The 15,925-nt window shown below is 33.8% G+C and overlaps 1 protein-coding gene across 1 annotated transcript; it reads left to right on the top strand.

Annotated features, from left to right (window-relative positions):
- The first annotated feature begins 1,696 nt into the window (after window positions 1-1,696).
- LOC139897979 (stress enhanced protein 1, chloroplastic-like) lies at window positions 1,697-4,349 on the top strand. The gene is made up of 4 exons (XM_071880696.1): window positions 1,697-1,824; window positions 2,081-2,167; window positions 2,665-2,843; window positions 3,913-4,349. Exons 1-4 carry the CDS (start codon window positions 1,779-1,781, stop codon window positions 4,021-4,023), a joined length of 423 nt encoding a protein of 140 aa, XP_071736797.1. The 5' UTR covers window positions 1,697-1,778; the 3' UTR covers window positions 4,024-4,349.
- Window positions 4,350-15,925: the final 11,576 nt, after the last annotated feature.

Raw genomic sequence — 15,925 nt, 5'->3', positions numbered from 1 at the left:
TATAATATCCATACATCAACAAATTATCAATAAAAATTGATCATGAATCAATCAATCTAGCTACTCAAAACTTGATAAAAACGTTTTCTTGGAACGCTGCACAATCTGAATCGCCTTAATCACATATTTCCCAATATAATCAGGTACATAAACCTTCCCCCTGAATCGCCACATAATCGGTGTATCTTCACTACCCGAACCATACCTTAACTCGTTAACCGCCATCATCTCTTTAACCGACGTCACCTCCACATAAATCCTGTCTGATATTTCCTTCCGCATCTCATTAACTTCATTCTCCAACAACTTTATCTTATAACGCAGCCATGAACACGCAATAATACCCTCAAAATCCTTGAGTTCGGCCTTCAAGTACGCTAGTTGTTCGAGTTTAATCGATAATTTGGGAAGGCATGATGGTCTTACGAACAATCTGGGAAGAGTAGAAGGTACTTCTATGAGTTCTAAAGCGGTATCTTCTTGCCACATGAATAATATCTTATGTAATCACTAATCACAATGAATATACGAATAATAATCTCTTAATTACTATTACTATGTTTATTATAACGATATTTGAATATTCATTGCTTAATGAGCATTATATATAAGGAAAACTGCCGGTATAATATGGAAAGTCGAGAGTTATTAGGATTATTATATGCGTGTTCATAAAGCAACTTTCGATTTTTTAATTTCCACCCTTGGAGTTTCAATACTGTATTTATTATACCCTTTCATCGTTGACATATGCGTTAAAGTGGTCCAATTTCGATTGACGATTAACGTTTAAATAAAACAGATTAATACGCAGTAATTTTCTTGTGAAACTACCAATTAGGATAGGATTCAATTTCCCATGATTATTTTTGTAAAAAATTTCATATAGCAAAGCCCAATTACTGGCCCAATATTATAAGTACTTTAATTTAAGTTTTAGCCCATTGGGCCCTGGTCGCCGTCAATCTTCGAACCTCCCAAATTTCGGAAACAGAAATAGTGATCTTCCTCCTCGACATGACGACATCCGAATAATTAATTCATCAGCTCTTGTTGATTACTCGTCTTCTGCATCTAATCAAGAAGATGAAGACGTAGAGGTGAAACTACGTCGTATTATAGATCACGTTCATGTTGGTGTTAATAATACTCCGGGCAGTTGCGCCGGTTCTGGTTCCGGCGACTTCCATCAGGTTCATACTTGTATTAATTTTTCACTTAAGATTGAAACTAAATTCTAAGTTACATATTTTGACTTTCTGATTTATGCTATAGTCATTAATTAATTAATTTGAGATAGCCTTTGTTGTAAAGTGTCTATAGCCTATAGATACGTACAAATATAAACTGGAATACGATTATACGAAAATAACACAGGACTGTACCAGGCGAGGCTTGTTTATCCATCAGATCAAGACTTCATATGCTACTTTGGGGACTCAGATGCTTTCAGAAACAATTAAATTGAAATTTAAGATTTGTGATGTGCAAAATAAAGTTACCTAGTTCAATATAGGTAGGCAAAGTAAAATCAAGAGACACGTGTTTAGTTTTTTTAAATCACATATAAAATTTGCAATGTACAAGATTCGAAATTGTAAAAATAAAGGGACTTGATATATCATTTAAGCAAAGTGGAGGGGTGTTATCTGAAAATTAATTGATTTTTACAAAACCATCTGGTTGAAGTGTTGAACACAAAATCAAAGAGATAGCCATTGTGAGGTGAAACCAACTCCACACAACTGAAAATTCTTTCTCAATCCTCACTGGCAACAATGGCAGTTGCTCAACTTAATTCCTCCCTCTGTATCTCTACTCCTGGTACTACCTTTTATCTTTTTTTAATTTATAATATTTATTTTGATTTGGTTAATGGCTAAAGTGTTGTTCAAATTGTATTTGTTTAAACAAACAATCACAATTGAATCTGTTGTTAATATCTATTAAAATTAAGGAAAAGGAGGTTGATTGTAACTGAATGATCATGTTCTCTCTTAATTGTTAAGACCTTTAGAGTAATTTGCTGTTAAATTTTACTTTATGTACACTAATATATATGTTTTGGTTTAAATTTCAGCTAGACTGTCAAATGTTTCTGCATTTACATCATCCATTTTGCCTCGTATTGGAACAACGTTCGTTTGCGGTTCTGGTTCACCTCTAGGTATAACCTGCATATTATAGTTATTTGTTGTTTAAATTGATGAATATGATCAATGAAAGGACTCGGATAATTTCGTTAAGCAGAACACATTTTGAAATTTTGAACTTAGACTCAAATTTTGGAAAAACTGAATTTTTAAACAGTTCTTTTAGAAAAAAAGAAATCAGTATATATAACCATATGATAAATTTTGATTTTGTGTTACATTTTGCAATGTTCTGTAAAATCAATGTGAATTGTTGATAAATCGAAAAACAAATCATGTAATTCGTGTCATGTCAGAAAATATACTGTAACTATAAATTTTAAAGCATTGTTATTGTATTGTAAGGAGTAATAATCTTAGTTACAGATTACTGTATAAATTTTCTACCTGTTCGAATATAATTTGAACATGGAGGTAAAAGAGATATACATGGCTACTTATATGTGCTAATTACACTTTCAATAAGGGTAAAATATGTGAGTGTGAGAGCTAATTAACACTAATTTTTCAGTGATATCTGGAACATATCATCAGAAGGCTCTAGTACGTAAGCCCGTAACGTTTTCTGTTAGATGTGAACAAAGTAGTAAGGATGGAAATGGTTTAGACGTGTGGCTTGGTCGAATCGCAATGATTGGCTTTGCGGTGGCAATTAGTGTTGAAGTATCGACCGGAAAGGGGCTTCTTGAGGTACGGCATAGAACTTAGAACTTCATACTTATATTATTTTTGTTTTATTATACAGTTGCAAGGTTGTAAAAATCGCTACTCGTGGAGTACTCGGTAGGGACTTTTTTAGGGAGTAACCGGCAACTCGTGGAGTAATTAGATGTTGACCAAGTTTGACTTTGACCGAATTTTGACCAATTTTACGAGTTCTGGCCCCGAGTTACCCTGAGTAATCCTTGTTGCCCGAAGGTCAATCTCCAATCACTACATTTTGAGGCCTTGTTTTAAAAAAAAAAAAAAATTCATGTTGACCGAGTTTTAACCGAGTACTCGTCCCGAACTTTTAACCGAGTAGTTGCCAAGTACCCGGTCAGGACTTTTTAGAAAGTAATCGGCAACTCGAGGAGTACTGAGGAGTAATCGGATGTTGACCAAGTTTGACTTTGTGAGTTTTGACCGATTTTTCAAGTTTTGGCCGAGTTATCCTGAGTAATCCCTATTGACCAAGTTTTAACCGCGTACTCGGTTTGAACTTTTAAACCGAGTACTCGCGGAATACTCGGCGAATCTTTCGGAGTTCTGCAACTTTTCAGTTGTGTAAAACATTGTGATTTGAAAAGGTGAAAGAAGCTGATTTTGTATTGATTTTTTTTTCTTTAATTCATGTGTGAAAATCTGACCAAGCAGGCTTGCCTGAGTGGCCACCGAGTTGCCCAATGAAGCACACCACCCGGGTTCAATTCCTGGCTATGCCAAATTATTCAAAAAGGGAGTGTGACTAGAGGGTGCGCATAATGCGCAATTCACCTAGTACCAGGTCTCGCGCTCGGGAGGCTTGAGTACCCGAGGTTTTACCTTCTATGGGGGAACCAATGTGCTCGTTCATAGAAGGGTTTCCTTGCTTAACCAAAAAAAAAAAAAAAAAAAAAAAAAAAAAAAAAAAAAAAAAAAAAAATCTGACATAAGTGTTAAACTGATTACAAGCTTATAACACTTTGTGCATTGTTTTTTTTTTTTTAATTAAAACTTTATTACTTTTTTTTAGTTATATAATCTTGTATTAACATTCAGCATCATATGGGCTTTGCAGAACTTTGGGCTCACATCACCCTTGCCAACAGTGGCCTTGGCAGTGACTGTCCTTGTGGGCGTTCTTACAGCAATTTTCATCTTCCAATCTGCTTCTGCTTCTGAGAATTGATCAAACTGATACCTAACCTGGTGTAAAGCTTGTGTATTTGTTCTTTAAGATTATGTTTAATTTTTTTCTGTAACGTAATTTATAATTTTTCATGTCAAAAAACAACGCAAGCACTTGAACGTTACCTGGTAAGGGGGGGTTTCTTCACAATGAGATCATTCAAAGGCTAGTATCTGTATAAAGTTACAACATAGTCTTAGGTGACATTGGTTCTAAATGTAAACTGCATAACCATATAACTTGGATGTTCTATATTCAGTCCGTACGAAACTGGATCACCTGGACAAAGAATGCGCCTATATAACGAAGGAATATGATTGTAAGTATCAGTGTTTTGTGAAAATAGTTCAATGAGTAAAAGTATTAAATGCCAGTTTTGTTTTACATTTAAAATAGAAGATAGATGATACCAATAAGGGCCTTTGGACTAGCGGTATCGAGTTAACTTATTAATTTTGAGGTTGTTAGTTTGGGTCCCGTGGTGATATGCAATTGGGTTGTGTTTTTTCGTTTAAAATAAGATTATGAACGAACCCAAATTTGTTAGTGGGGCCGAACTCAATCAGCTAGGCAGCCCCAATTTTAAAGTCATAAAGAGTATCCACTCTAAGGGTTGTATCAAAAGTAAAAGGGAGTTGGTCAAAATGTCCTGAGTTTTCAAATCGTTTTACAATATGTCCTTAACAAATCATATATAATTGCAAAAATGTCCTTGCACACGCATTGTGTGTGGTGCTTAGAAGATTGGTGCGTGTTAGCGTGATACTTACCAAGACAACTTATTATCCTCGCATCATGCACCACGTATCGTATGTGGTGCGTGTTGTGCCAGGACTTTGAGGGATCGTATCTTTTGATTCTTTGATCCGATTTTTTATCACCATTTTATTTTTAAAATCGTGTATTTTTTTTTTTTTAAGATCTATCATCTTAGAAAGCTGCTGAAGTACCAAAAATAATTTTGAAATTAGACCTCCTATTCCGATATACGTCAAACGTAGAAAACGTTCAATTTGCAAAATGTGTTGTTTATTTAAATTGATTGACGGGATTTGTGTACTTTTTGTCAACATTGGTGGTAAATTTAACGAATTACAAATTAGAATATTTGATAACAAGTTATGAGCGGTCAAAATATGTTTAAAAGCCAAAATAAACAAAAACGTCAAAATTGAAGGTCTTCAAGGCTGAATTTCAAAAAAAAAAAATCTTTGGACAAAACGGATAGATCTCGAGAAAATACACGATTTCAAAAGAAAAAAAGGTGACTAAATTGGTGCAAGAAATCTAAAGATATGATCATTCAAAATTCTAGTGCAACTCACACCACACACTTGTATTATGCGAGCTGCCAGGATAATAGGTTGTCTTAGTGAATATCTCGGTAACACGCACCGTCCATCATGCACCGTGCGTAGTACGTGGCCAGAAGGCATATTGGCAAATACGATTTTTTTAGATCATATTGTTCAACACTCTAGGCAATGGGACATTTTGACCAATTTACCAAAGTAAAATAAAAACCGGTTACAGAAATATCATGTTTTAACAATGTACAATTGAACAAGTAAAAGAAGAGGCGAAGTCAGAATTTGAAGATGAGGGTGGCTTACTCGATAAACATATATTATATTTATAATTTTTAATTAATAATAATTTTTAATTAATAATAATGTAAAACAACCTAATTTGTATATTGATAATGGGTTACTTGTATATTATATGAGTTTTAGATAATTGAGCAAATTAATTTACAGTTATTTTGACATAATAATACATATGAGACTTGCTCATTAACGGAGGCTGATAATTATTTGGGCATAAGATATTATTTGGACATTGGGAGAGGCTGAGCATCACTCAGTCCCCTTGTCTCTGTCTCTGAGTATAACCGAACTAGAATAATTTGAATTAGTGAAAACTTTCTGTTTTTTTGCCTTTTAACAAAAAATGGAAAACATAATACGGAGTATTAAATTATACGAGAACAAATGAGTCGGATATTACCTAAAATATTGAATAAGCTAAAACAAATGAACACCACATCATATAACACACAATCAAACTAGGTCAATGAGACATTCAATCTCCTGAACCTTCTTGTAGAACGGACTGAAATTAGAGTAGCATAAACATAAAATATGTGCTTAGTATTAAAGATCAAAACTAATGTTAATAAAGTATCTTTATTATTATTGTATAAATAGGTACATCAAATCCGACTTACCAAAAATATATTCCTTTATTCCTTACCAACCTACTCGGCTTAAAATATGTGAATCACGGCAAATCATATACTTGAACAACTTACGAATATATTCTACAAAAAATAAATTTTATAAGTTCACTGACCAACTTACCTATTATCTCAATATATTCCCTCAACAGTTGTGCAAAGAATCTTTGTCAAATGCACTTAAATAGTAAAATGTGTTTTTTCGCCTACGATCGATAATGTGAAATATGGAATCTCGATTATTGGAAACTCAATATTTTACTCCGTATGAGTGTTTTAATAAGTTCTAAACTTGCAAAAATACCTATAAAAACGTTTTGTTTATAGTGAATGTGAAAACTAAGAACCGAATAGGAATGAAAGAACTCTATCTGTGTAAGTTTAAGTCTAGTGTGATAGGGAGTTTGTTGTGTTGTGATGATAAATTCAATAAAGTTTTGATAAATTCATTTAAATTTTGCATTCTTTGTTAATATAGTAAAATCTATTAATGCATAGAGTGAGTGTATTTATAAAAATCATTGTTAGATTTATCAGTACTTTCTTAATTTTTTTTTTTTTTTTTTTTTTTGTCAGCGAGGAAATCCTCCTATAAACGAGCACATTGGCTCCTCATAGAAGGTAAAACCTCGGGTAATCAAGCCCCCATAGCGCGAGACCTGGTACCGGATGAATTGCGCATTATGCGCACCCTCTAGTCACACTTTCTTTTTGAACAATTTGGCATAGCCAGGAATTGAAACCGGGTGGTGTGTTTCATTGACCAACTCGGTAGCGCCTGCGTGGTTACTACTTTCTTAGTTTAGATCCTGAGTGGTTGAAGTTACCCCAAGGTCAATAACTAGCGAGAATATTTACAGTTTTGGCCATTGTTTAATTACTGTGCGAAACTTCATCCAATTTTGTAATGATAAAAGTAAATCCGACAATTGTGATTTGTGATTATAATGATTATGTCCCACATATTACGAGTATTATTATATATTACTATTATTACTTTACTGTTATAATAATAATAATAATATAGATATGGATAGTCAATTTTGGTGTATACATATAGTCAATTTTGGTACACAAAGTATGTATTTTTATATTGAGATTTTAGGCTATAAATACTCATGAATGCAAGCATTAAACTGGCACCATTTCTCACACTTACAAAGTGTTTCTTTCTTTCTCTCCATTATCATCTTTGTTCTTACACTTCATTATTAGTATTCTAAATCAAGAATCAAATCACTAAAGGTAGTTATAAGCCTACTGAATTATAACATCAAGAATCAAACCACTAAAGGTAGTTATAAGCCTACTGAATTATAACACGTTATCAGCACGATAATCTTAATACTAAATATGGTTGGCTCTGCCACCAAAATGATATATGGTCGGTTATACCACCAAAATGATATATGGTCGGTTATACCACCAAAATGATATATGGTCGGTTATACCACCAGAATGATATAGGTCGGTTATACCACCTGAAAAAATATATGGTCGACACTGTCGCCAAATTTTCATTTATGTTTACTAATATTTATATTTTTGTTATATAACATTTATTTATGATTGCTTACACATGGTCGACACTGTCACCTACTTATCATTTATGTTATATTAAATTTATGTTTAATGTTTATATACTTATGAATATAAATTGACTCTAATTTATCATGATGTTTGTTTTAATTTTTGATAATAGAAAATGTCGAATCTGGAAAAGCTTAAATTTACTCCTTTAGAATCAACTGGAAACAACTACATGCCATGGGTTATAAAAGTAAAAATGCATCTTAAATCAATGGGCATTCTTGAAACCATAAATGAAAACAACACTTGTTCTGAAAAAGAACAAGCTACGGCATGTTGCTTTATTCATCAACATATTGATGAATGCTTACAAAATAATTATGTGACTGTAGAAGATCCCCATGTTTTATGGGAAGGTCTCAAAAGCAGATTCAATAATCAAAGAGAAATTTTACTTCCAGCTGCAATGGAACAATGGAGAACATTAAGGTTCCAAGACTTTAAGAAAGTAAATGAATACAGCTCAGCTCTGTATAATACATGTTCACAACTTAAATTCTGTGGACATGAAATTAGTGATGCAGACATGATGGAGAAAACTTTCTCCACAATGAATGCTGCAAACATCACAGTGCAAAGAAATTTGAGAATGCTAAAGTTCAAAACATATCCTGAACTTAATTCATATCTCTTAGTTGCAGAGCAAAATGATGAGCTATTAATGAAAAATCAGCAATCCCGTCCTACTGGTACACTTGCAATCCCTGAAGCAAATACTGCAAATAATTATAAACAGGGACAAGGACGCGGGCAAGGTCGTGGTTATAATAACCATCACCATCATCATGCCAAAAGCCATAACTATGGTAGAAACCATCCTTATGGTAATGGTAATGGGCGTGGACGTGGTCGTGGTCGTGGCCGTGGTGGTCAAAGAAATAGTAATCCACGAAAATATAAATATCAACCACAAAACAAGCCCATTAAACAAGATGTTGAAGAAAATTCTTCTAAAAATTCTGAAGAATCTTGCTACAGATGTGGTAGAATGGGCCACTGGGCTAATACTTGCCGAACATCTAAACATCTTGTTAAGATGTATCAGGATTCGCTGAAAGGTAAAGAAAAGGAAGTAAATTTTGTGGATAATATTGATCCAACAGTCACTGAGAAACCATCTGATTTATATGAAGATTTCTTGAATGTTTAAGTTGTGTGTCTTTTGAAAAATAAACGATTTAATATCGTCTGTCTTTGTCATTATGTTTGCTAAATGTTTCAGTACTATCTATTTGCGTTTAAAATATTGTGTAATATTAATGTACTCACTATTTATTTCTTATATATGAAGTTCAATATGAATTTTGATGGAATACAACATCAATCAAGTGGTGGAGATCTCTGTATAGCAGACAGTGGAACTACACACACTATACTTAAATTCGAGAAATATTTTATTGATCTAAAACCAACGGAAGGAACTATACATACAATATCAGGACCTGCTAACTTGATAAAAGGGATAGGAAAGGCAAATTTCATACTACCAAATGGTACAAAATTTTTAATAAATGATGCCTTATTTTCTCCCAAGTCAAGCAGAAATTTATTGAGTTTCTCCGACATATACCTTAACGGGTATGATTATCAGTCAGTGACAACAGAAAATGAGAAATATTTAAGTATCACTGACAAGAGTCATGTGGTTGAAAAACTGCCAAGACTTAGTTCTGGATTACATTATACACATATAAATGTACCAGAAATACATATGGTAGTTAACGAAAAATATATTGATCCTGGTGTATTAAGTTTATGGCATAACAGATTAGGCCATCCAGGATCAACAATGATGAAAAGGATTATTGAATGTACTCATGGACATCCACTAAAGGATAGAAAAATCCATCATGATACAATGGTTCCATGTACATCTTGCTCTCTTGGAAAATTGATAACTAGACCCTCACCACTTAAGGTTGAGAAAGAATCACCAATGTTTCTTGAAAGAATTCAAGGTGATATATGTGGACCAATTCATCCACCATGTGGACCATTTAGATATTTCATGGTTCTAATAGACGCATCTAGCAGATGGTCTCATGTTTGTCTGTTATCAAGCCGTAATGTGGCATTTGCAAAATTTCTTGCCCAAATTATTAAATTGAGAGCTCATTTTCCTGATTACACCATTAAAAGGGTGAGACTTGATAATGCTGGTGAATTTACATCTCAAGCATTTAATGACTATTGCATGTCTATAGGAATTGTTGTTGAACATTCTGTTGCTCATGTGCATACACAAAATGGTTTAGCCGAGTCATTGATTAAACGTTTACAGTTAATCGCTAGACCATTAATAATGAGAACAAAACTCCCTGTATCTATATGGGGTCATGCAATTTTACATGCTGCTGCATTGATTCGCATCAGACCAAGTGCAAGTCATAAATATTCCCCCCTACAACTTGCTTTTGGTCAAGAGCCAAATATTTCCCATCTTAGAACATTTGGTTGTGCAGTGTATGTTCCAATTGCGACACCACAACGTACAAAAATGGGTCCTCAAAGGAGGTTGGGAATATATGTTGGATATGAAACATCTTCAATATTAAGGTATATTGAACCTATGACAGGTGACGTTTTTACAGCACGTTTTGCTGATTGTCATTTTAATGAAACATTGTTCCCTAGATTAGGGGGAGAAATGAAAAATAAAGAAAATGATGTTTCATGGTGTGAACCTCAATTAAAGTATCTTGATCCTCGCACAAAAGAATGCGAGACAGAAGTTCAAAAGATAATGCATATACAAGAACTTGCAAATCAATTGCCTGATGCATTTACAGATACAAAAACGGTGACAAAATCATATATACCAGCAGTAAATACTCCAGCTCGAATTGAAATTCCAAAAGCTGGCAATAACGTCACTCATGAATCTTTGCCACGTCAGAAACGTGGAAGACCAATCGGTTCAAAGGATAAAAATCCTCGAAAAAGAAAATCAGCTGATAATGAAGTAAAAGAAAGTGTTCAAGAAGAACCACAAATCAGTACTCCTACTGCAGAGGAGATTGATGATGTCAATACAGAAATTGCAATCAATTATGCATATTCAAAAATATTATGGAACCGAAATGAAATGAAAAATCTTGATGAGAAATTTTCATTTAATGTTGCATATGACATCATGAATAATGATGATGATCCAGAACCAACATCTATGGTTGAATGTCAAAATAGACATGATTGGGCTCAATGGAAAGAAGCAATACGAGCTGAATTAGAATCACTCAATAAAAGAAAAGTTTTCGGATCCATCATTCTCACTCCTAAAGATGTGAAACCTGTAGGATACAGATGGATTTTTGTCCGAAAAAGAAATGAGAAAAATGAAGTTACAAGGTATAAAGCTAGACTTGTAGCTCAAGGTTTTTCTCAAAGACTGGGAATTGATTATGAAGAAACTTATTCTCCTGTTATGGATGCAATTACTTTTAGGTACTTAATCAGTCTGGCAGTTTCTAAAAATTTAGAAATGCATCTCATGGATGTTGTGACTGCTTATCTATATGGATCACTTGATAGTGATATATATATGAAGATACCTGAAGGATTTAAGGTACCAGAAGCATCAAATGCAAAACCCAAAGAAATGTATTCGATTAAATTACAAAGATCTTTATATGGGTTAAAACAATCGGGACGTATGTGGTATAACCGATTAAGTGATTACTTGATAAGCAAAGGGTATACAAATAATCTTACTTGCCCTTGTGTTTTCATTAAGAAAACAACATCCGGATATGTGATCATAGCTGTTTATGTTGATGATCTTAACATCATAGGTACAAATAAAGAGATCCATGAAGCCATTCAACTTCTAAAGAAAGAATTTGAAATGAAAGATCTCGGAAAAACCAAGTATTGCCTTGGTTTACAAATTGAGCATATGCCTAATGGTTTACTTGTACATCAAACAACATATACTGGAAAGATTTTGAAACGTTTCAATATGGACAAGGCAAAACCATTAAGTACTCCTATGGTTGTTAGATCACTCAATGTTGAAGCTGATCCATTTCGTCCATGTGAAGATCAAGAAGACATTCTTGGACCAGAAGTGCCATATCTTAGTGCAATTGGAGCTCTTATGTATCTTACAAATTGTACAAGACCTGACATTTCTTTTGCAGTTAATTTGTTAGCAAGGTTCAGCTCTGCTCCTACCAAAAGACACTGGAATGGGATCAAACACATATTTCGATACCTTCGAGGAACTACTGATTTCGGATTATTTTATTCTAACGAATCAAAACAAGATTTGGTTGGTTATGCAGATGCAGGTTATTTATCTGATCCACATAAAGCTAAATCTCAAACTGGATATGTATTCCTAAATGGAGGTACTGCAATATCATGGCGTTCTCAAAAACAAACACTTGTTGCTACATCGTCAAATCATGCCGAAGTGATTGCATTACATGAAGCTACTCGAGAATGTTTTTGGTTGAGATCAATGACACAACTCATTACTGATTCTTGTGGACTAGAACGCGATAAAAGTCCAACAACTATCTATGAAGATAATGCAGCTTGCATAGCACAGATGAAAGAAGGGTATATCAAAAGTGACCGAACAAAACACATACCACCTAGATTCTTCTCATACACTCAAAATCTCATTAAGGACAACCAGATTGAAATGAGATATGTGCAATCTAGCAAAAACTCTGCTGATCTTTTCACGAAAGCACTTCCAACTGCTATTTTCAGAACACACGTTCATAACATTGGCATGAGACATGTTCAAAAGATGTAACAGCTGAAGCGATGTCTACTTGAGGGGGAGTCAACTCCATGCTGCACTCTTTTTCCCTTAGCTAAAGTTTTTTCCCACTGGATTTTCTTTAGCAAGGTTTTTAACGAGGCAGTAATTTATAGTTGATCTTCAACAAAATAAAATTGCTATCCAAGGGGGAGTGTTATAATAATAATAATAATATAGATATGGATAGTCAATTTTGGTGTATACATATAGTCAATTTTGGTACACAAAGTATGTATTTTTATATTGAGATTTTAGGCTATAAATACTCATGAATGCAAGCATTAAACTGGCACCATTTCTCACACTTACAAAGTGTTTCTTTCTTTCTCTCCATTATCATCTTTGTTCTTACACTTCATTATTAGTATTCTAAATCAAGAATCAAATCACTAAAGGTAGTTATAAGCCTACTGAATTATAATATCAAGAATCAAACCACTAAAGGTAGTTATAAGCCTACTGAATTATAACATTTACTATATTATCTATTATCTATTAGACAAAAATTATGAATAGTTATGAGGTTATTTTCGACTTTTCACTTTTTTTCCTTTCCCTTTTAACTAAATTCCATTTCACCACAACCACCCTCCCACACTTTGTTCAAAAATTAAAATCGACCCCCCGAAACAGGGGGTAAAGTGTCAAATCAACATTTTCATAAAAAAATCTTAAAAGAACTCCACTCAAATATTCAACGGGTCATATCTTCTCGCTCACGAGTTAAATTTTTCCGAAACCATCGTTAAATTCGAAATAATTTTACGAACACAATGTCACTAACTATACGCAAAACGAACACTTTTTAAAAAAACGCTAAATATTTGGGGTACTTTTCATACACGTTGATTTTTCACTAGCAGGCTCCGTAACTATTTTCATCTATTAACAACAAACACATATGAGTCTTATTATTTTTTTTTTAATTATTTAGTGATTTTTTGGATATATCTCAGTAAATTCTCTACTCTTAAATCATACGAAGTGTTAATATAAGATAACGACTTAATTGCGTTAAATTTTTAAAAGTCAACAATTTCATAGCGAAACGTGGAGATGCAAATATATTGTTAACTTAAAATAACATTTAAATCTTTGACGAGTTATATCTTTTAGTTCCACTCGAGTTGCGCTTTAACGACATGAACGTTAGCCACGAAATAATTTTACAAACTAAACACAATAACATACATTGAAAACCGAACCCCCGACGCGAAGCGAGGGTTCGAAAACTAGTTTTATATTATAATTATATTATATTATATGTTATATTATATTATACTTCTTAATACATATACTGTGTATGAAGCATGTCTTTTTATCTTTATACCCTTATGAATAGTAACTCTATAGCTTTGTTTATAAGAATATTTTGGTAATTTTGTCTTCTTTCCTACTTTTAGTTTTTCTTTTACAAATATTTTTTTTTGTATTTTTCTTTATAACTTTTCTCCTTCTTCGAATTCCCACATTTTATTATTGTTAACAAAAATGTTCAAATTATATGGGTTTAGTAACATAGTCAGTTAAATTAGTTTAGTTAGTAAAGATGAAATTAGACGAGTTCGATATGTGGTCAGAGGGACATTTTCATCACACGGTTCCCGCATTTATGTGTTCAATAGGAATAGTTGATCTAGGTTTCCTCAATGGAAATAGCACATTAGCAATTAATCAAGTATCACAGTAGAAATGAGATATATTTGCTTGTTTACAATCAGGTACAACAACTGTGGAAAAAAGAGTATAGAGCAATAAATGAACTTTTTGGTAAAATAGTCAAAGAAGGTTTGCATATGCATAAGTTGTTGAAAGCTTCTCCAACAGCATCTATCTGCTTATCTGAAGGATCCAAAAATACAAACCATAAAGGAAACAATATCGCAAAGAGAAATTGTGATTTAAGTAATTTGTCAATTGATAGAAGATTCACTTGAAACTCTAGAACATATAAGACTTCTGACAAGATTAAAGTGGGATTAATTTGAACTTTTCCAACTTTTGTGACCCATTCACTAGTCCCAAATGGTAACTTAATCATTATAGGTCTAGTAAGCAACATAATTTACTGAAATAGTTGGATATAAGGTGACATATGATCGCACCCGTGTCTATTATCCAATCTTGTTTGAAAAAGAATTTGCATGCATGTTTGTCAATATTTCAAGAGATGCTAGGAAAGATATTGTTGGTGCGTCCCCGAGTTCATTATAATCAAGTTAAAGTGCTAAATTGTTTAACTTTCTCTGATGGTATGCAACCGCACGGTTGCAGGATGCAACCGTACGGTTAGACAGGCAACCGCCCGGTTGCAAGGTGCAACCGCACGGTTGCAACGTGCTGTGTGTATTTAAAGGGGATTTCGGGTTCATTGTTAGGTTACGTATCCTAGCCTTTACTACACGTACAATCCGATTCCATGGTGTTCTAGCATTCAATATAGTCGATCTTTAACATATCTAAGTCGATTTAATCATTAAGATCAAAGGTTTTCATTGAGTTTTGAGTATAAAACCCAATAACGAGATTTTCCGCACTCGTTATTGAATCTAAGATCGTTTAATTCTGTTTACACGATCCTACAAGTGGTATCAGAGCTTGTGTGATTGATTAAACGATTGGTTTTTGTCAAACTTTGTTAAGAAATTGTGTTTTTAGTGTTTTTGTCAAAAACCCTTTTGAATCATGACTTTTCAGTGTTAATTCGTGTTTTGTTGAAGTAAACGTGTTTGTCTGGTCTAAAACTCTATTTTGGACGTCAAACATACGCTGGTTATTCTCAAGATTGAGTGCTAGATCGACCAAAACCTTAAACCCTAGTTTCTGTGCAGTTTCTCTGCCCAGATTCGACCAAGCATTCAACCGTACGGTTACACACTGTAACCGCACGGTTACTCCATCCGGATACCACAACCATACGGATACGTCTTGCATCCGCGTAATCTCCATTCGCTTAAATCACAACCGTACAACATCACAACCGTACGGATACACTCTGCATCCGTCCGGTTATACCCTACACCCGTAAAATCTTATCCTGTTGCACTTTGCAACCGTGTATATTGCAACCGTGCCACATCACTTGCATCCGTGTGTTGCAACCGTACTGTGCAACCGTACGGTTACAATGTCAAACGTGTTTGAATCTCCTGAAATGCAATCAGCTCTTGTCGGTGCTTCGTCGTCAGGTCTCCATCACTTGTTGAAGATAGAAAATGAGATTGGTAGCTCATATAGGGTACCTAGGCTGGAATCTTTGGATGATTTTGCAGAATGGAAGCCTAGGTTCTTGATTTCGCTAA

The sequence above is a fragment of the Rutidosis leptorrhynchoides genome, chromosome 3 (assembly GCF_046630445.1).
Source record: "Rutidosis leptorrhynchoides isolate AG116_Rl617_1_P2 chromosome 3, CSIRO_AGI_Rlap_v1, whole genome shotgun sequence".
In the NCBI taxonomy this organism is placed as follows: domain Eukaryota; kingdom Viridiplantae; phylum Streptophyta; class Magnoliopsida; order Asterales; family Asteraceae; genus Rutidosis; species Rutidosis leptorrhynchoides.
Note: the sequence above shows the minus strand (reverse complement) of the source record. Positions and strands in the feature narration are given on the sequence as shown.

Coding starts and splice junctions, on each gene's coding strand:
- LOC139897979 (XM_071880696.1), top strand. CDS start 1,779: ATGGCAGTTGCTCAACTTAATTCCTCCCTCTGTATCTCTACTCCTG. Junction 1,825..2,080: donor CCTCTGTATCTCTACTCCTG/GTACTACCTTTT, acceptor TTTAAATTTCAG/CTAGACTGTCAAATGTTTCT. Junction 2,844..3,912: donor CCGGAAAGGGGCTTCTTGAG/GTACGGCATAGA, acceptor TGGGCTTTGCAG/AACTTTGGGCTCACATCACC.